Genomic DNA, 19,719 nt, shown 5'->3' on the forward strand with positions numbered 1-19,719 from the left:
AAAGTTATGAGGAGAAGGTTTCTCTGACTTGAATAACTCGAGTCAAGAATACACCGATCGAGTAGAAGAAACGTCCTCCTTCAAGCATCTGCATCCCTGAAATCTTACTTGGAGTAGGGAAACAGTAGACGAAAGGATCGCCCGTCAAACCACCTGCACAGCTGCAGATAGGACTATGATGGATGACTCTGCACTGGGCGTTACGACCACAGACACCAGGGCAGGGATCTTTGCACTTCTGACTGATGCAAGCGAGGTTCGTGTTGCACTCAGAATTCACGACGCACTCGGGCCTGCAGTTCGGTGGGGTTCCTACGTATTGAGGCAAGCAGGAGCACACAGCTTGGCCATTCACGTTCTGACACTGGCTGTTTGGACCGCAAGGCGTGGGCACGCAGACATCAAGCTCATCTTGCCCAACTGCAAAACGTTCACACCCCATTCACATCCGTTTCTCTATTCCCTATAATTTCCCTTCTGAACGGAGGTACCAACGCTACTTACTCGTGGGCATCTTGTACAAGCAATTGACATACGGGTCGCCAGTGTACTGCGGGATGCAAGTGCACACTGGTAGATTGTTAACGACCTGGCAGTTAGTATTAGTCCCACAAGAGCCAGGACAGGGATCCTGACACTTGGACCTGATACAAGCCAGGTGGGAGGGACAGTCCGACGAGATCGTGCACTCCGGTCGACATCCTTCATAGGGATTGCCGATGTACTCAGCCAGGCAGGTGCAGGAGCTGGCGTCATTCTGTTCCCTGCAAACGGCGTTAGCTCCGCAGGGCGAAGGCTCGCAAGGTCGAGGTGGAGCCACTGGACTCGCTAAAAAGTGGACAGTGTCAGCCTCGGTCTTGAACCTCTGCATCCTATGGAACCACGAACGAAGAACACTTACGTAGCTTGGCGTAGCACTGAACGAAAGGATCGCCGGTGAAGTCTCTCAAGCAGGCGCACGCTGGAACGTGGTTCACAACGTGGCACTCCGCGTTAGTCCCGCAGGACCCAGGGCAAGGATCCCTGCACTTGCGATTGATGCACGCCAAGCGACTGCCGCACTCGCTGTTGCTGATGCACTCTGGTCTGCAGCTCGGGGGTGTGCCAATGAAATCTGGCCTGCAGGAGCAGGACGGCGAGTCGTTGACCACTTGGCAGACTGCGTTCGAGCCGCAGGGGGATGGTTGGCAGGGGTTTGTCGGTGGGACTGGATCCTCCGCTTTAAAATGATGCATGCATTAAATCGCGATGCTTCCTTGCTGTTTGATCAGAATTAAAGACACCTACGTCTCGGCAAGCAACGAACGAACGGATCGCCAGTGAAGATCGGAGGACAGCTGCAAATGGGATTGTGATTGACTACTTGACAGCGGGCTGAGACGCCGCAGGACCCAGGACAAGGGTCTCTACACTTAAGGTTCACGCAGGCCTCGTTCAGAGGACAGTCGGTGTTAACCAGGCACTCTGGTCGACAGGCAGGTGGGTTGCCTATATATCCAGGTGCACAGGAGCAGACTGCCTGTCCGCTGAAGTCCTGACACCTACTGTTGGGGCCGCAGGGTGACGGGTTGCAAGGTTCTATTCTCTCTGGGTCTGCAAAGTAAATGGGACCCGTTTCTTCAGTCAGAAAGCAATTCTTAGTTTTGTGGCTAAATGTCTCAGTGGTCGTTAGATGGTCCACGAATTTACCTCTGACTGGGTAGCACGCAGTGAATGCGTTCCCAGACATTCCGTCGGGGCAACTGCACATGGGGGTGTGATTGATCACCACGCACTCAGCGCTCTGGCCGCAGACGCCGACGCAAGGATCGAAGCACTTATTCCGATTGCAAGCTTTGTCCATCGGGCAGTCTGGGTTCTGCACGCACTCCGGACGACACCCGTAGTATGCGTCTCCGCGGTATTCAGGCAAACAAGTGCAGGATCCATCGCGACAGACTGCGTTTGCCCCGCATGGCGAGGGGTTGCACGCGTCTTGGGGTATCGATGGCGCGGCTGCAGTGACAATTTTGTTAGAATTCTTTTCCGCGCTTGGTTATGTTGAAGGAAGCTGGACAATGCTTACGAGGCGACTCTACGAAGCAGTTGGCGAACGGATCGCCGGTGTAACCTTTTGGACAGGTGCACACAGCCATGTGGTTCACCACCAGACACTGTGCTCCCGTGCCACAGGAGCCTGGACAAGGATCCGTGCACCTCTGACGCAAGCAGGCTCTGTCGCTACCACACTCAGAATCGATGGTGCATTCTGGTCGACAGTTTGGTGGGTTTCCTACGTAATTGTCCATACAGGAACAGCTTGGCAGCTCCGTGTTGCCAATCACGCGACACGCGGAGAATGGACCGCACGGTGATGGAACGCAGGGGTTCACGGGTTCGGAGACGGCTGGAGGAAGTTGCTATTATTAGGAATCGTTGAACAATGCATCTTGAGGACTTTTTGATAAGTTAAGCTATAGTATGCTATGCTATGCTAAATTTTAAAAAGTTAGCTTCATTATGGAACTGTTTCCACCAGAAGCTAAACTAAGCTGAGCTATTTTTTTTATGATGTATAGCACAGCCAGACATAGCATAGCTTAGCTTCCAGGTGGATCCCCAGCTTTAACAGTGCTTCCATCTGGAAGCCTCAAGCAGCAGCCATCTAGCCTTTCATCACCTAAGTAGCAGCTAATAGTTGTGATTAGAGTTCCAGGACACGCTACTCACTTGGAACCTTGAAGCATCTGACGAAAGGATCCCCCGTGAGACCAGAATTGCAGCTGCAAATAGGGCTGTGATTGATCGCCTCGCATCTTGCGTTTATTCCGCAAATGCCAGGACAAGGGTCGATGCATTTGCGGTTCTTGCAAGCGCGATTCGTCGCGCAGTCTGAGCTAACTGTACACTCTGGCCTGCACATCGGCGGGCTTCCAATGAACATGGGTGAACATGAGCAGATAGCCTGGTCGTTGGACACGCGGCACTGACTGTTCAGGCCGCAGGGCGAGGGGCTGCAGGGGTCGGCTGGTCTCGCTGAAAGAACGTTTGCAATTAGACTCTAAATCGTTCATCGAGCTTCTCCCTGTGTTTTGGCCACTTACGTTGTTCTTGAACGATATTGCACTGGGTGAAAGGATCGCCGGTGTAACCCAGCTGGCAGGTGCAAAGGGGAGCGTGATTGACCACCTGGCAGACGGCGTTGTAGCCGCAGAAGCCTGGGCAGGGGTTCTGGCACTTGGATTTGATGCAAGCTCTGTCAGCTGTGCAGTCGGAATTGATGATGCACTCGGGTCTGCACCCTTCGTACGGGTTGCCAATGTAATCTGGGAGGCACTTGCAGGAGGCAGCGCTGTTTAGCTCGTTACAGATGGCATTCGAGCCGCAGGGGGATGGCACACAGGGTGTGGGCTGTGCGTATGTGTCTTCGACCACTGTCAACCAATTTCTCATTAGCTACTTCTTCCAAGACACCAGTTACCCACTGTCGCGACTCGAATCTCGCTTACCTGGCTTCAGGGTGCACTGAATGAAGGGATCGCCAACGAAACCATAAGAGCAGACGCACATCGGGGTGTGACTGATCACTCGACACTCGGCGTTGGAACCGCAGGAACCAGGGCAAGGGTCGCGACACTGTTGACTGATGCAAGCCAAGTGCGTCGAGCACTCGCTGTTGCTGATGCACTCTGGCTTGCAATTCGGTGGGGATCCGAGGAACTCGGGCAAGCACGAGCAAGATGGTGAATCATTTATCACCTGGCATTGACTGTTCGGCCCGCAGGGCGATGGGATGCAGGGATTCTGAACGGGTGGTTGTTCCTCTGTTGAAATGATAGTAGTGATAGACGTGACTCATCCACCAGGATTATTAACCCACTTCTGATCGATCCCGGGAGATTACTCACGTCTTCTGATACACATGGTGAAGGGGTTGCCAGTGAGTTCCGTGGGGCAGCTACAGATCGGGTTGTGGTTCACGACCACGCACTCTGCTCTGATGCCGCAGGTACCTGGGCAGGGGTTTATGCATTTCTGATTGTTGCAGGCCATGTTGGATGGGCAATCGGAGCTGAGAATGCACTCGGGTCTGCAGTTTGGTGGCGTGTCCAGGTAGCCAGGTATGCAGGAGCAGACTGCTTGATCGTTTATCTTTCTGCACTGGCTGTTGGGCCCACAGGGTGACGGGTTGCATGGGTCTTGGGGTCTTTGTACTGTACACAGGTTCCAAAGATTTGTAGATTAGACATTAAACAATGCAGCCTGGCAATAAACCATCCTAGCTGCCAGAGGGACATGTACCTTGCACCGTGGAGCAAACTACGAACGCGTTTCCAGAGGTTCCAGGCGGGCAGGTGCAAACCGGGACGTGGTTGACGACAGAACACAAGGCGTTCTGTCCACACGTTCCAGCGCATGGGTCGTTACACTTGCTCCTCATGCAGGCTCTATCCCGCGAGCAATCTGAATTCAGGACACACTCGGGACGACAGCCTAACAGTGGGTCTCCCTGATACTCTGGCAAGCAAGTGCACACTTGGTTCAGGCACTGGGTGTTCGAGCCGCAATTGGCACAGGCATCCACTGGCTGGTCCAAGTCGACTAACACACGAAACGATTCAAACAGTGTTATGCAAATCTCGAGGACACAGGATTATTTTATTAACTCTGCCACAGAAATCGTACCTGTAGCAGGCGAACATCTAACGAAGGGATCTCCGGAGTAGCCATCGGGACAATTGCAAATAGGGGTGTGATTGATCACCGAGCACTGGGCTTCCACGCCGCAAACTCCTTCGCAAGGGTATCGACATTTCCTCTGGATGCAAGCCTGATTACTGGGACACTCAGAGTTCCGAATGCACTCTGGTCTACAATTAGGCGGCGTTCCCATGTAGTCTGAGAGACAAGCGCAGGAGGCCTGACCGTTTATGTTGCGACATTCGGAGTAGGGTCCACAGGGCGAGGGCGCGCATGGGTTCACGTATGGCGGGACAGGTGAAGGCTCTCGAACTGGAATGAAAATGTAAGAGCAAACTCTGACTGTTTAATACACGACGGACAGAAACTGTGGGAGGCTTAACGAGACTTACGTGGTACATCGAAACAAGCGACGAGAGGGTCGCCGGTATAACCAGGCTGGCAAGCACAGATCGCTCTGTGATTGATCGTCTCGCACCTAGTGTTAGAGCCACAGGATCCAGGACACGGATCGCTGCACTTTTTATTGATACAAGCCAAGTTCGAGGCGCACTCAGCGCTCACCGTGCACTCTGGCCTGCAGGCCGGTGGACTACCCATGAAGTCTGGGAGACAAGAGCACACTGACTGTCCGTTGATCGCCCTGCACTGACTATTAGGTCCACAGGGAGACGGGTTACAGGGCCTGCTGATCGTCTGATCGACTTCTACAAAGGTAATGATCATTGCAATCCCCGCAGCTTCGTCTACTTTTCAGAAATTCTTCTTCCTCGAGGATGCAACGTACCTAGCTGAACAGGTGCGCACAGGACGAACGCGTTGCCAGTGTGTCTAGGGTAGCACTCGCACACTGGCAGGTGACTGACAACGTGGCACTCTGCGTTTCGACCGCAGATTCCAGGGCAAGGGTCCCTGCACTTGTTGTTCATGCAGGCCTGGCTCGAAGGGCAGTCTGAGTTCAGGAGGCACTCGGGTCGACATCCTTCGTACGGGTTACCGATGTAGCTGGTGATGCAGGTGCAGGAGCCTGCACCGTTCAGCTCTCTGCAGATGGCGTTGGAGCCGCAGGGGGATGGATTGCAGGGGTCAGTGGGCGCGGGGATCGTCACGGCTATAAATTCGAACGGTGAGGAACTGAGCGACAGACGAATAGAAGAACGTTACCGAGGGGATGGTTTGACCCTTACGTTCCCTGAAGACACACTGAGTGAAGGGGTCGCCAGTGTAGCCGCTCAAGCAAGTGCACATGGGGGTGTGACTGACAACGCGACAATCAGCACTGGCGCTGCAAGATCCAATGCAAGGATCTTGGCACCTCTGATTGATGCAAGCCAGGTGACCAAGACACTCGCTGTTGCTTGCGCACTCTGGCCTGCAGCTGGGTGGACTGCCAAAGAAGCCTGGCGTGCAGGAGCACGAGGGAGAGTCGTTGACCACCTGACACTGGGAATTTGGTCCGCAGGGTGAAGGTTGGCAGGGGTCTACTGCTGGCTGTTCGTCTGGAATAAAGACTTCATCTTGATACGGGGATTATTCTGCTAACACTTCAATCTCTATCAGAAGCGTGACCTAAAAGGGATTAATTAAGGAGGCAACGGTTTCTTACAGAATGGTGTGCACTGGACAAATGGGTCGCCAGTGTATCTTAACGGGCACACGCAGATGGGATTATGGTTGACGACGTTGCACTTTGCTGCAATTCCACAGGACCCAGGACAGGGGTTTGTGCACCTCTGATTGCTACAGGCCTCGTTCTGCGGACAGTCTGTGCTGACTATGCACTCGGGTCTGCAGGTGGGTGGGCTTCCCAGGTACCCTCTGACGCAGGAACAGACCGCTTGACCGTTCACCACGCGGCACTCGCTATTGGGTCCGCAGGGTGTCGGGCTACAGGGGTTAGTGGGCGTGATATCTGACGGAAAGAAGAAGTGTTACACTAAATGGTTCCCTTCAGAGGACAGGCCGCCTGCTTCTCGGAAGCAACCGTTGGAGTACCTTTTAGAGGGGTGCACTGACTGAACGCATTTCCAGTCATGTTCCCGGGGCAGCTGCACATGGGCACATGATTGATGGTCGTGCAAATGGCACCGAGTCCACAGGTCCCTGGGCACGGGTCCGCGCACTTATTGCGCGAGCAGGCTCTGTCTCTGGGGCAGTCCGAGTTCAATACGCACTCGGGTCGACATCCTAGGTAGGGGTTCCCTTGGAACTCCGGCAGGCAGCTGCACTCGCCGTTAGCGCATTCCGCGTTGGGACCGCAGGGTGACGGGCTACACTCGTCCTCTGCTAGTGTTGGTGGAGCTGCAAGGTGAAATGAGCGAATGAAAACAAAAACCCTCCAGGAAGATTCATGCAAACTAGAGCTGTTGATTCCCGGGAGACGGATACCCAGGGGGAGAAAAATTTCCCGGGAAGAGAAGAATGTCCCGGGTAAGCGCTATCCGGGTAAACTACCCGAAATACTCGAGATATCCGAGATGTCGCACAGTACTTTTCCATAGTTGATGCCTCACTGAGCGTCATGTCCTTCGGGTCGAAGGGTTCTACCCCCGGGGAGACAGGAATACATATTAAGAAATGAGAAATCTCCAGTTCCGCATTTCTCATCAGATCTTTGCAAAAACGACGCCAATCGATTCCTTATATTTCTCCGATGAAACTAACACCAAGAACGACGTAATTCGGACCATAATGAAGGAAATTCCATGAATCTGATGAGAAATACGGAAATCCTGGACATTTCTTACTTCTTAATAGTATTCCAACCCCTTCTAGGGTCGAAAGCCATAAAATTCTTCTGGCATCTCTCTGGCAGGCGTCGCTCCAGAATCACCCTGTACTCTGTAAGTTCTCGGATATCTCGAGAGTCTCGGGAAGTTTACCCGGGTAGCGTCTACCCGGGATTTTTTCTCTTCCCGGGTATCTCACGGGTACCCGGTCCACAGCTACAGCTCTAATGCAAACTGTGGAGGATCGAGGAGGGTCCTTACGTGTGGCTGGCAGCGGCTGACAAAGGGTGAACGGGTTCCCTGTGAAAGCCTCGGGGCAGTTGCATATGGGTATGTGGTTAACGACCGCGCACAAGGCGCCAGAGCCGCAGGACCCAGGGCAGGGATCCTTGCACTTCATGTTCATACAGGCCATGTCGCTCTGGCACTCGGAGTTGATCGTGCACTCGGGCCTGCAGTTGGGTGGCTGGCCAATGTAGCCCTCCATGCAGCTGCACGCGGCTGAGCCGCGGATATTTCTGCACTGGGCGAAGCTACCGCAGGGGGATGGTACGCAGGGATCTGTCTCCACTGGGCCGGGGACAGGGGCAGCTATAATTGGGGATTAACGAATGTCCATAATCCTCCAGTTCCTCCTGGTACGTTTCAAATTAATGGGCCATGCTCCTTACGTGTAATGGATGCGCAGAGGGTGAAAGGGTCTCCGCTGTAGCCCGGCATGCAGCTACAGATGGGACTGTGGTTAACGACAACGCACTTGGTGTTCAATCCACAAGGGCTCGGGCAAGGATTCGCGCATTTGTAGTCCTTGCACGCTAGCTGGGTGGGGCACTCGGAGCTAGCCACGCACTCTGGCCTGCAGCCAGGTGGAGTGCCCACGTAATTCGGCAGGCAAGAGCACACAGCCTGGCCAGAGACCTCTTTGCACTGGCTGTTCGATCCGCAGGGTGACGGGCTGCAGACGTTCTCTTTGGGGACTATTACTGGGGAGCAGGTTTCAGGGTGAGTTCTTAAATCCTTTCAATATCCCGTGGAATCAGGCAACAGGGGGAGTCAGGTGAACTTACTGTCCGCGTAACACACAACAAACGGGTCGCCGGTGAAGCCAGCTCGACAGGTGCAGAACGGTTGATGGTTAACCACCGCGCACTCTGCGTTGCGGCCGCAGGTCCCTGGGCAAGGGTCCTGGCATTTGTTTCGAACGCACATTTTGTTGGAAGGGCAGTCAGGGTTTATGACGCACTCGGGCCTGCAGCCTACGTAAGCGTTGCCTACATATTCAGGGGGGCAGTAACAGACAGCAGCGCCGTCTCGTTCTCTGCACAACGCGTTCGTGCCGCAAGTGGCTTCCGAGCAGGGCGAGGGTTCCGGATCGCGAGCTAGAACAATGCAAAATCACAGATTAGTTCTCCTACGATCACGATCACTTTACATTACTCTCTTCTTCCATGCTTTCTTTCTCCTTACTTATCACTGAGCAACGCGTGTACGGGTCACCGGTGAAACCACTGGGGCACACGCAGTGGGGCACGTGGTACACCACGTGGCACTCCGCGATCTCTCCGCAGAGGCCTGGACAGGGATCTTTGCACTTCTGTTGCACGCATGTTTGGTGGCTGGGGCACTCGGAGCTGGCAATGCACTCGGGTTTGCAGGCAGGTGGGGCGCCCCTGTACTCGGGCAGGCATGAGCACGAGGGGGTGTCTCGGACTACTTGGCACTGGGAGTACGGGCCGCAGGGTGAAGGTTGGCAGGGGTTCGTTGGCACTATTACGTCTTCTACGAAGAGTAAAGTGGAGTTATTTCATATCCCTCCCTAATTTCTGGATTGATCTGACGATCTCATGTAAAGTGTCTAAAGGAAACTTCTTCAGAGTATTTATACCACTGTACATGGGATCTAAAGGATTTCTAAAGCTATCATTCGCTCCCTTACTGATCATTTCGCATCTGATGAAGGGATCCCCAGTGTAGCGATCCTGACAGGAGCACACGGGATTGTGATTCACGACCATACATCTCGCCTGAATGCCACAGGTTCCTGGGCACGGGTCTCTGCACCTCTGGTTCACGCAAGCTTGGTCTCTACGGCAGTCCGAACTGATCGTGCATTCTGGTCTGCATAGAGGCGGGGTTCCAAGGTACTCTGGCGCGCAGGTGCACACAGCTTGTTCGTTCACCTCTCTGCAGATACTGTTCGGACCGCATGGGGACGGGTTGCAGGGTCTCGTCGTCGAGGGCACTGCGATTTAGGGGTTTAAGGGTTATCCGAATATTCTCGTCGATCTTCAGACCTCGATTAACGGGGTATACTCGTTTGAACCCTCGAAAAATGTGCACATTTTGTGGATTTTTTTACAAGTCAACGGGTTGATTAAGATTTCCCATTCTTTTACTATCTTTACGTAGTATTATGAACTACTTAAAAAAAGGCCCATCGTTTAGCCGTCTAAAGTCGATAGACTTTCGGATATGTATGCATAACTTCCAGAAAACAATAGTTTTTTAACCGAAACTTTTTTTTTAAGTAGTTCATAATACTATGTAAAGATAGTAAAAAAACGGGAAATCTTCATCAAGCCGTTGACTTGTAAAAAAATCCACAAAATGTACACATTTCCCGAGGGTTCAAACGGGTATACCCCTTAAGGAGCTGTATAATACCTCTGACAGGGGAGCACAAAATCAGGGCGTTTCCATTAGTCTGAGGGGGGCAGCTGCACATGGGCACGTGATTGATCACCCTGCACAGGGCGTTCTGAGCACAAGCTCCAGGGCAAGGGTCCACGCATTTGTTTCTAATGCAAGCTCTGTCGTTTGCGCAGTCGTTACTGAGCACGCATTCAGGGCGACAACCGATATAAGGGTTTCCACTGTACTCGGGGAAGCAGGAGCACGCTCCATTGTTGCACTCCGCGTTGGGACCACACGGAGAGCTGCTGCAGGGGTCTGTCACGGGTTCCTCTGTACCTACTACCAGGAGAAAATCAATGCGACTGTCTTGAGTCATGGACTACCGTTTCAACGCTTTTAGGGGGTCAGCTTACTCATTGGCGTGGGTTGACAACTAGTGAATGGGTCTCCGGTGTAACCCTCCAGGCAAGTGCAAACAGGCACGTGATTGTGAACCGCGCAGACACTGTTCAGCCCGCAGGAGCCTGGACAAGAGTCCTGGCACCTCTCGCGTATGCAAGCTTCATTTCTGGAGCAGTCAGCGTTGATGACACACTCTGGGCGGCAATTTGGTGCGGCACCGATGTAATTGATTAAACAGGAGCAGGAAGGAGAACCGTTAATGTTACGACACTGGGCATTGGGCCCACAGGGTGAGCTGCTGCATGGATCCACTGGGGTGTTCACGACGGGCGCAGCTAGAATAGGATCATTATTTTTATCCCACCGCAGAGTATGTCAGTTGGACGTGTCAGGGAATTCCAGACGCTTACGTGGATTGTAGAAACAGTGGGTGAAGGGATCGCCAGTGTAACCAGGCTTGCAGGAGCAGATTGGACTATGGTTCACGACCCTGCAGGTACTCTGCTGACCACAGGAGTCGGGACAGGGGTCCATGCACTTGTTGTTCCTGCAAGCTAGGCTCAACGGGCAATCCGAGCTAACAGTGCACTCTGGTCTGCAACTGGGTGGTGTTCCAGTGTACGTTGGTAAACAGGAGCACGTGGCTTGACCGTTCGTTTCCCTGCATTGGCTGTATGGCCCGCAGGGGGATGGTTGGCAGGGGTTAATTACGTCAGGCGTGGGCACTGCAAGAATGCAAATCATTGTCTATCATTCAGATCAACTGCAGCGTTTTTCACTTCAATCCTTTGTAGTTCCTCTTACGTGGCTCTCTGAAGGGGTTGCAGTAGACGAATGGATCCCCCGTATATCGCTCGAAGCAGCTGCAAGTCGCTGCGTGGTTGATGACGTAACACTGAGCGTTCTGGCCACAGGTCCCAGGGCAGGGGTCCCTGCACTTGGACCTGATGCAGGCTAAATTGGAGGGGCAGTCTGAGCTGAGCGTGCACTCCGGCCTGCATCCCTCGTAAGGGTTGCCGATGTAGTCGTCCTGGCAAGTGCAGGAGGCCGAATTCTGCTGGACGCGACAGAAGGTGTTGGCGCCGCATGGCGAGGGGGTGCAGGGGTCGGGTCTGCTGGCTTGCACGTCGACTGAAAGAGAATGGATCTTGTGCTGGCACGTATACAGACGGGAAAGGCGACTTAATTCACATGAAATCCTTACATGGCTGTGGAAGACACTGCGTAAAAGGATCGCCAGTGTAGCCTGTGTCACAGACACACATAGGAGTGTGACTGACTACTCTGCAGATCGCGTTCACGCCGCAGGAGTTAGGGCAGGGGTCCTGGCACCTCTGGTTCATGCAAGCCAAGTGACTCGAGCACTCGCTGTTGCTGACACATTCTGGACGACAATTCGGGGGCGATCCTATGAAGTCTCGCTGACAGGAACAGGATGGTTGATCGTTCACCACTTGACATTGAGCGTTTGGACCACACGGGGATGGTTGGCAAGGGTTGACTGAGGGTGGTGGTCTCGTGGCTACAGGGTTTAATAAACCTTCGTTACTTTGAATACTCTGGTGGTCTAAGTGTTTTAAAATACTCCAAAGGGGGTTTAAGGAATCCTTACGCATGGGGTAGCAACTGACGAAGGGATCTCCGGTCATCCTGTCGGGGCAGGTGCACACAGGGTTGTGATAGAGGACATTGCAGACGGCGTTGATGCCACAGCTTCCTGGACAAGGATCTCGACACTTCTGATTCGTACAAGCTTCATTTAATGGACAGTCTGAGTTCACTGTGCACTCTGGCCTGCAAGTAGGGGGTGCACCTAGGTATCCATTGACGCAAGAGCACACAGCCTGCATGTTGTTTTGCCTGCACTGGCTGTTCGGCCCACAGGGGGATGGGTTGCAGGGGTCACTGTACGTCGTCACTAAAAGGGTCCAAGAATTCTTAATAAAAACGATCTCTTCCTTCATCTTTCGCAGGTAACCCGGTTAGAATCTGCGAACCCTACCTGGAGCAGGGGAACAGAGGACGAACGCGTTCCCCGACATTCCCGAGGGACAACTGCACATTGGCACATGGTTGAAAACGTCACACAATGCACTCTGCCCACAAGTTCCAACGCAAGGATCCAAGCACTTGTTTCTGACGCATGCTCTCGTGGTTGGACAGTCGTTACTTAGGACACACTCTGGCCTGCACCCCGTGTAAGGGTCACCGGAGTACTCTGGCAAGCAGGTGCACACTCCATTGTTGCACTGCGTGTTCGATCCACACGATGCACAGGGGTCCGTTTCGATTAAAGGTTCTAGAATTCCTCGAGGTTAATAGAGGTGAAAGTAAGCTTCTAAGGGGTGTGATAGAAGCAAAGAGTCTTACGATAGAGAATGCAGTTGGTGAACGGATCACCAGTGTAACCAGGTGGACAGGAACACGTTGGGACGTGATTTACTACGGTGCATTGAGCTTGCAGGGCGCACGAGCCAGGGCAAGGATCTCTGCACTTTTGCTGCATGCAGGCCTCGTTGGGAGGACAGTCTGAGTTGAGTGTGCATTCTGGTCGACAATTCGGTGGACTTCCCGTGTAGGTGACTAGACAGGAGCAGGAGGGAATCCCTCCAACGTTTCGACACTCTGAGTAAACGCCGCAGGGGGATGGAATGCAGGGGTCTCTTGGTACTAAGTCGCTTACGACAGGTGGAGTCACTGAAATTTGCAATGTAAATTGTTCGATTGGTTTAGTAGGAGCTAGTCAATTAGAACTGGGGTTAGTTATAACTCAGGTACACTCTGATACTCGGATAAATCCTGATTAAAGATAGCAGCAATGAAAATCAGTTGCCACTGGACTCACATGGGATTCTGAAGCATATTGTGAATGGATCGCCAGTGTATCCCCTCAAACAACTACAAAGGGGTGAATGGTTGACTACCCTACAATCTGTGTTCTGTCCGCAGGATGAAGGACAAGGGTTTGCGCATTTTTGCCTGATGCACGCTCTATCTGCAGGGCATTCTGAGCTTGTGACGCACTCTGGCCTGCAAGCTGGTGGTGTGCCAATGTAGGTCGGGAGGCAGGAGCAAACCGCTACCTGATTCACCACCCTGCACTGGCTGTTCGAGCCACATTGGCCAGTGGCGCAAGGGTCGGTTGGGCTGACGTCAGAAACTGTGGGGTGTTTTATAAGAAGCATTATAATTCCACTGAGAATGCAAGCTTTTCTGGAAAACCAGTGTTAGCCAGACTTACCAATTGGCTGAACAGAGCAGTATCTATAGGGGTCCCCAGTGAAGCTGGGGTAGCAAGAGCAAGAAGCTCTGTGATTGATAACATGGCACTTTGCGTTCGTTCCACAAGTTCCAGGACACGGGTCGATGCATTTGGAACTGATACAGGCTCTAGTGGGCGAGCAGTCGGAATCTAAGACACACTCTGGCCTGCACCCTTCGTAAGGGTTGCCTATGTAACCAGGAAGACACGTGCAGGCACCTGCGTCGTTTCTCTCGATGCATCTGGCGTTGGATCCGCAGGGGGACGGTAGGCATGGATTTCTGAATCCATCCTGCTGGTCCTCAGCTGAAACTGACGTGTCACGTCGTTGAAGTTAACTTTCACTAGTGAAACTCGTTGAAATCTTCAAGCAAATCCTTTGAAAAATTCCAGCTTCAGTAGCACGAGTATTATAATAAAAAATCTTACTGGGCTTGATAGAGCACTGTACAAACGGGTCACCCGTGTAGTCAGACTCGCAGTAGCACATGGGGGTGTGGCTAACAGTTCTACACCTCGCGTTCGCACCGCAGGAGCCAACGCAAGGATCACTGCACTTTTGGTTTACACAGGCTTGCTGGCTCGGGCACTCGCTATTGCTCACGCACTCGGGCCTGCAATTCGGTGGGGAGCCGACGAAATCGGGCAAACAAGAGCAGGAGGGTGAGCTTCCAGAGATCTGGCACTGGGCGTTGGGCCCGCAAGGCGATGGCTGGCAAACGTTTATCGGCTCCGGTGGCAGTGACGCTACAAATTCCGTTATTTCGATGCTTAGAAAAAATTATAAAGGTGTCACGTACTTAATTTTAATCCACAGGACTGGTCATATGACTTACGAAGCGGTGTGCACCGAACGAACGGGTCCCCCGTGAATTCTTCAGGGCAGTGGCATATAGGGTTGCGATTCGCTACCGTGCAACGGGCCTCCAAGCCACAAGTGCCTACACAAGGGTTTCTGCACTTCTGGTTCGTGCAGATCTCGTTGGGCGGACAGTCGGAGCTGACTATGCACTCTGGGCGACAGTTTGGTGGGTTCCCTAGGTAGCCTGGCACGCAGCTGCAGCTCGCTTGACCATTATTGGCGCGACATTGGCTGTTGGGCCCGCAGAGCGACGGGGTGCACGGGGACGATGGAACGTCAGCTATTCAAGGATTATTTCTTAATGAAACCCCTCGCGTTCTGTGTTCCAAATGTTGGTGAAGAAAGGAATGTAAGGAGGTATACCTAACGCAGGGCGACAGTACGCGAATGCATTTCCTTCGAGGCCAGCTGGACAGCTGCACATGGGCACGTGGTTAACCACGGTGCAGAGTGCGTTGCTGGCGCAAGTGCCAACGCAGGGGTCCTCGCACTTGTTCCTGATACAGGCTCTGTCTCGAGGGCAATCGTTGTTCAGCACGCATTCCGGTCGACAACCGATAGTGGAGTCCCCGTAGAAGTCAGGCATGCAGGAGCAAATCCCATCGTCGCACTGAGCGTTGGCTCCACAGGGGGATGGATTGCACAGGTCTACTTCCGCTGGCGCGACTGGTCGCAGAATAACCGTGTCAGGGCACAGACGGCTAAAGAAGCCAATTCAGAATCTCCTTGCTACTTACTAGGGAGGATCGGTTGATCGCATCTACTGAAGGGGTCTCCAGTGTAGCCTTCGACGCAGCTACAAATCGGAACGTGATTGAACACCGAGCACACGGCATTGAGGCCGCAGGAGCCTGGACAGGGGTCCTGACACCTCTCTCGTATGCAAGCTTGGTTACTGGGACACTCGGAGTTGATGGTACACTCGGGCCTGCAATTCGGAGGGCTACCACGATAGTTCAGCGAGCAGGTGCAGGCTGGAGTCTGTCCCACGTTCTGGCAAATCGCGTTTGGTCCGCAGGGCGACGGTGCGCACGGGTCTCTTTGCACTGCTGGCGACGTGTCTATTTCTGAAGGAGGTGGTGGGTCAGTGGATGGAATACTTAGAGTAGTACTGAGTGGCCAATTGTCAGGGTGATTCGTACCAGGAGCACGGAAACAGGCAGTGAATGGATCACCCGTGAATCCGTTGTTGCAGAAGCAAATTGGACTGTGGTTGATGACCCTGCAATTGGAGTTCACGCCGCAGGAGTTGGGGCACGGGTCTATACACTTCTGGCTGGTGCAGGCGCGAGTCGTCGGGCAGTCTGAGCTGACCACGCACTCGGGCCTGCAACTCGGTGGGCTGCCGATATACGTGGATAGACAAGTGCACACTGCCTGATTGTTGTTCACGCGGCATTGGCTGTTTGCGCCGCAGGGTGACGGGTTGCAGGGATCGGCTACCACGGTGTCTTCTAAAAAGCGAATTGGGGGTGACGGTCTTTCCGAGTTAGTGCTATAGATCCTCCTTGCAGGAGTTTAAGGGAACTTCAAGGCTTGTAAAAATCTGTGTAAGTGTAATTAATGCCCTCAAAATTAGTTCGCGCTTCTATTTGTTCACTACATCTAATATCCCAATCCAAAAAGCTCATAATTACACTCGTAGAAAGGGGTAGCATAACGTCAAGTATCATTCGCTTTGAACAGTAACAAATTAATTCAACAGTCATCAGTTAAGCATGTTAATTATAAAATCTATCGACTCTTACGGTTCACTGGACTCATGCTGCAATATCTGAACGGATCGCCAGTGTACCCCTGAATGCAGGTGCACACTGGGGCGTGCAGGAGAGCGCGGCACACCGCGTTCTGACCACAAGCGCCAGGACAGGGATCCTGACACTTGGACCTCACGCAGGCCAAGTTCGCAAGGCAGTCCGAATTAACGGCACATTCTGGCCTGCAGCCGTCATAGGGGTTTCCAATGTAGTCCTGCAAACACTCGCAGGCAGCTGCGTTCCCTGATACCCTGCACACCGCGTTTGCACCGCAGGGCGATGGGGTGCAGGGTGTGGGTCTTTCGTCTTCGACTATAATGCGAGCAATATCGATTTAGAGTGATGAGAGAACGTTTCCAGGGATTATGAAGCTTCTAGTCGAAGCAGAGGAGCTTAAGGTCGACTTACTCGGAAGGGGAGTGCACTGGACGAACGGATCTCCAGTGAATCCTGAGCGACAGGAGCAGATTGGAGTGTGGCTGAAGACGCTGCAGTCAGCATTCGCCCCGCACAAGCCAGGGCACGGGTTCCTGCAACTCTGGCTCGAGCAAGCTTCGCGAAGCGGGCAATCGGTGTTCATGACACATTCTGGTCTACAATTGGGCGGCGATCCCGAGAAATCTGGCAAACACGAGCACGCTGGAGCTTGGTTCACCACTTGGCACTGCGAGTTTGGACCGCACGGCGAGGGGTAGCAGGGGTTGATTGCTGTGAGGGGCTCTTCGACTGATGGGTGCAGGGAAAATGAACAGTCTTAGAAGCAGTTGTAGGGTGACCAAGTGTTGGTTTCATATCGTGGGTGAAAGGAATACAGTGGCACTTACAAGGGAACATCCCGAACCCGGAATTTCAAAAAATTCTGAAACTTTGTGAATATGTAGGGAATTTCCTCCTGATTACAATGCAGTTTTTGTCTGCTGCCTAAATTCACTCTAAGCGGGTGTAATTGACCTCGTGAAAATCCGGTTATTTTCCGATTTTGTGTTATAACTCGTGAACTGTAAAATAATTTTTTTACCAAATGATAGATCTAATTAAAAGAATTAACTTTTGTCGTGAAACTTTTTTTAAATCTCTTACAGTTCGCGAGTTATAACACAAAATTAGAAAATAACCGAATTTTCAGGGGTTAATTTCACCCCCTTCGAGTGAATTTGGGTAGCAAACAAAAATTGCGCTGTAATCAGGAGGAAATCCCCTACATATTCACAAAGTTTCAGAATTTTCTGAATTTTTGGGTTCGGGATCTTCCCTTGTTAGAGCCAACCATCATAACTTCCCATTTTAAATTCACTACCCCAACATATTCGTTCCACCCACGGTATATACATCCGTTCCCTTCCGCTCCCTCACCCATAACTCTGCAACCAGTAAACGGATCACCGGTCATACTCGGAGGACACCTGCAAATGGGGTTGTGATTCACCACGGAGCACTCCGCCATCAGACCACAAGAGCCTGGACAAGGATCCCTGCATCTCTGGTTAACGCAAGCCTTCGTCAGCTCGCAGTCTGAGCTGACGACACACTCTGGCCTACAGGTCGGCGGACTCCCGACGAAACCTGCTATACACTTGCACACTGCCACTCCGTTCGCCTCTTGGCAGTGGCTGTTCGGTCCGCATGGAGACGGGTAGCAGGGTGTCGATGTGGCTGTGTCTTCTGACAGAAGAACGGGAGATTCGAATTGAAGAATTCTAATACAAGGAGCGAGATACTAGAATAAAGATATCCGAGGAAAGTTCTCGTTATTATACCCTGTACTGGGGAGCAGGAGATGAAAGCGTTCCCCGACATCCCCACCGGGCAACTGCACATGGGGATGTGGTTGATTGTCTGACACAGTGCGCTCTGCCCACAAGTTCCTATGCACGGGTCCACGCATTTGTTCCTCGAGCAAGCTCTATTGCGAGAACAGTCACTGTTCATGATACACTCTGGCCTGCAACCAGCATAAGCATCGCCTTGGTACTCTGGAAGACAGGAGCAAGAGCCGTCTCGACAAATGGCGTTCGCGCCGCATGGCGAAGGGTTGCATGGATCCGATGCTGGTCTATCAGCTGCGTAGAGATATAGGGATTGTCAACGACAGTTTGAATATAAAGGTGATGCTGAAATATACTTGGAATCCTATGTTCAGACTGTAAGCACTTCTACTGGAGCAATAGTTAACAACCTATCCCTAAGAACTCAAACCTGTCGCGCCTCAATCTGAACATACAGTCCAAACAACCGTGAGAAACTCTCACATAAGACAGGCTTCACTGTACAGCTGCTGAATGGATCTCCAGTGTATCCGTCTGGACAGGAGCAAATCGGTACGTGATCGAGAACACTGCACCTAGCTCCCACGCCACAGGATCCAGGACAGGGGTCCATGCACTTTTCCCGAATGCAAGCCAGGGCACTGGAGCACTCCGCGTTTATCGTGCACTCTGGCCTGCAGTTCGGCGGCACACCTATGTAACCAGGTGAGCAGGAGCAGGATGGGTTTCCACCGATGTTTCGACACTGAGAATATGAGCCGCAAGGGGATGGCAGGCATGGGTCCTGCTGGATAGATGGTAGTGGGTCTGGTTGTGGTCCTGCGGGGTTTCAAAGTGAAGGTAAAGATTCCTAACCGTTTAGAAATATCAAGAAACTTGGGAAAATACACACGTGGAGCTGGGAAGCAAATGGTGAACGCGTCTCCAGTGTAATCCTGCCGGCAGGAGCATATGGGGCTGTGGTTGATGACTCTGCAGACCGCTTGGGTTCCACAAGGATCAGGGCAGGGGTCGATGCACCTCTGGTTCGCGCACACGCGATCAGAGGCGCATTCTGCGCTCACCACGCACTCTGGTCTGCATCCTGGTGGAGAGCCGAGATACTCTGGCAAGCAGGAGCAAACCGCTTGCCCGTTGTTCTCTCTGCAAAGGCTGTTCGGTCCGCAAGGTGACGGCTGGCAGGGGTTCGTCAGGATTGGCAGGGTCTCTATCGAGCGAAACGTTGGGATAAAATCTAGGACGATTCCAGCCTGCAAATGGGAGGAAGCACGTACCTATATCTTCTTCGCGACAGTATCTGAAAGGATCGCCTGTGTACCTGGGCAAGCAACTGCAGGTCGCCATGTGATTAATCACCTGGCAGACCGCGTTTTGACCGCAGGTACCTGGACAGGGGTCCTCGCACTTGAATCTCACGCAGCTCTTGCTGGGGACACAGTCCGTGCTTATCACGCATTCTGGTCGACAGCCCTCGTAAGGGTTTCCAAGGTACCCCACCAGGCAGGAGCAGGAGCCTGCTCCGTTTCTCTCTTTGCAAAGCGCGTTTGCTCCGCAAGGGGATGGCACGCAGGGCTGCGGCACGTACATGGGTATGACTGTAAAGGATGGTGGAGAATTACACGGTAAT

The 19,719-nt window shown here is 52.8% G+C and overlaps 1 protein-coding gene across 1 annotated transcript in view; it reads right to left on the reverse strand.

Moving 5' to 3' along the window:
- Positions 1 to 19,719, reverse strand: part of Dpy (fibrillin-like protein dumpy) — a 109,988-nt gene that overhangs the window by 17,271 nt on the left and 72,998 nt on the right. The window contains exons 99-142 of the mRNA XM_076818569.1: positions 19,367 to 19,687; positions 18,985 to 19,299; positions 18,576 to 18,911; positions 18,084 to 18,386; positions 17,680 to 17,988; positions 16,735 to 17,052; positions 16,318 to 16,638; positions 15,712 to 16,023; positions 15,307 to 15,636; positions 14,933 to 15,235; positions 14,544 to 14,849; positions 14,137 to 14,454; positions 13,687 to 14,019; positions 13,291 to 13,605; positions 12,816 to 13,142; positions 12,448 to 12,744; positions 12,058 to 12,363; positions 11,650 to 11,967; positions 11,250 to 11,576; positions 10,856 to 11,170; positions 10,457 to 10,780; positions 10,074 to 10,382; positions 9,346 to 9,651; positions 8,877 to 9,188; positions 8,477 to 8,788; positions 8,081 to 8,392; positions 7,671 to 8,000; positions 6,676 to 6,981; positions 6,287 to 6,592; positions 5,868 to 6,179; positions 5,468 to 5,791; positions 5,073 to 5,387; positions 4,666 to 4,992; positions 4,282 to 4,581; positions 3,888 to 4,193; positions 3,489 to 3,803; positions 3,084 to 3,413; positions 2,710 to 3,015; positions 2,066 to 2,386; positions 1,690 to 1,995; positions 1,288 to 1,593; positions 902 to 1,219; positions 505 to 828; positions 109 to 420 (exon numbers count right to left, since the gene is read on the reverse strand). Coding sequence (XP_076674684.1) covers positions 109 to 420; positions 505 to 828; positions 902 to 1,219; positions 1,288 to 1,593; positions 1,690 to 1,995; positions 2,066 to 2,386; positions 2,710 to 3,015; positions 3,084 to 3,413; positions 3,489 to 3,803; positions 3,888 to 4,193; positions 4,282 to 4,581; positions 4,666 to 4,992; positions 5,073 to 5,387; positions 5,468 to 5,791; positions 5,868 to 6,179; positions 6,287 to 6,592; positions 6,676 to 6,981; positions 7,671 to 8,000; positions 8,081 to 8,392; positions 8,477 to 8,788; positions 8,877 to 9,188; positions 9,346 to 9,651; positions 10,074 to 10,382; positions 10,457 to 10,780; positions 10,856 to 11,170; positions 11,250 to 11,576; positions 11,650 to 11,967; positions 12,058 to 12,363; positions 12,448 to 12,744; positions 12,816 to 13,142; positions 13,291 to 13,605; positions 13,687 to 14,019; positions 14,137 to 14,454; positions 14,544 to 14,849; positions 14,933 to 15,235; positions 15,307 to 15,636; positions 15,712 to 16,023; positions 16,318 to 16,638; positions 16,735 to 17,052; positions 17,680 to 17,988; positions 18,084 to 18,386; positions 18,576 to 18,911; positions 18,985 to 19,299; positions 19,367 to 19,687 — 13,869 coding nt within the window. The remainder of the gene's footprint in view (positions 1 to 108; positions 421 to 504; positions 829 to 901; positions 1,220 to 1,287; positions 1,594 to 1,689; positions 1,996 to 2,065; positions 2,387 to 2,709; positions 3,016 to 3,083; positions 3,414 to 3,488; positions 3,804 to 3,887; positions 4,194 to 4,281; positions 4,582 to 4,665; positions 4,993 to 5,072; positions 5,388 to 5,467; positions 5,792 to 5,867; positions 6,180 to 6,286; positions 6,593 to 6,675; positions 6,982 to 7,670; positions 8,001 to 8,080; positions 8,393 to 8,476; positions 8,789 to 8,876; positions 9,189 to 9,345; positions 9,652 to 10,073; positions 10,383 to 10,456; positions 10,781 to 10,855; positions 11,171 to 11,249; positions 11,577 to 11,649; positions 11,968 to 12,057; positions 12,364 to 12,447; positions 12,745 to 12,815; positions 13,143 to 13,290; positions 13,606 to 13,686; positions 14,020 to 14,136; positions 14,455 to 14,543; positions 14,850 to 14,932; positions 15,236 to 15,306; positions 15,637 to 15,711; positions 16,024 to 16,317; positions 16,639 to 16,734; positions 17,053 to 17,679; positions 17,989 to 18,083; positions 18,387 to 18,575; positions 18,912 to 18,984; positions 19,300 to 19,366; positions 19,688 to 19,719) is intronic.

Source organism: Andrena cerasifolii, chromosome 8 (genome assembly GCF_050908995.1).
Source record: "Andrena cerasifolii isolate SP2316 chromosome 8, iyAndCera1_principal, whole genome shotgun sequence".
NCBI lineage: Eukaryota > Metazoa > Arthropoda > Insecta > Hymenoptera > Andrenidae > Andrena > Andrena cerasifolii.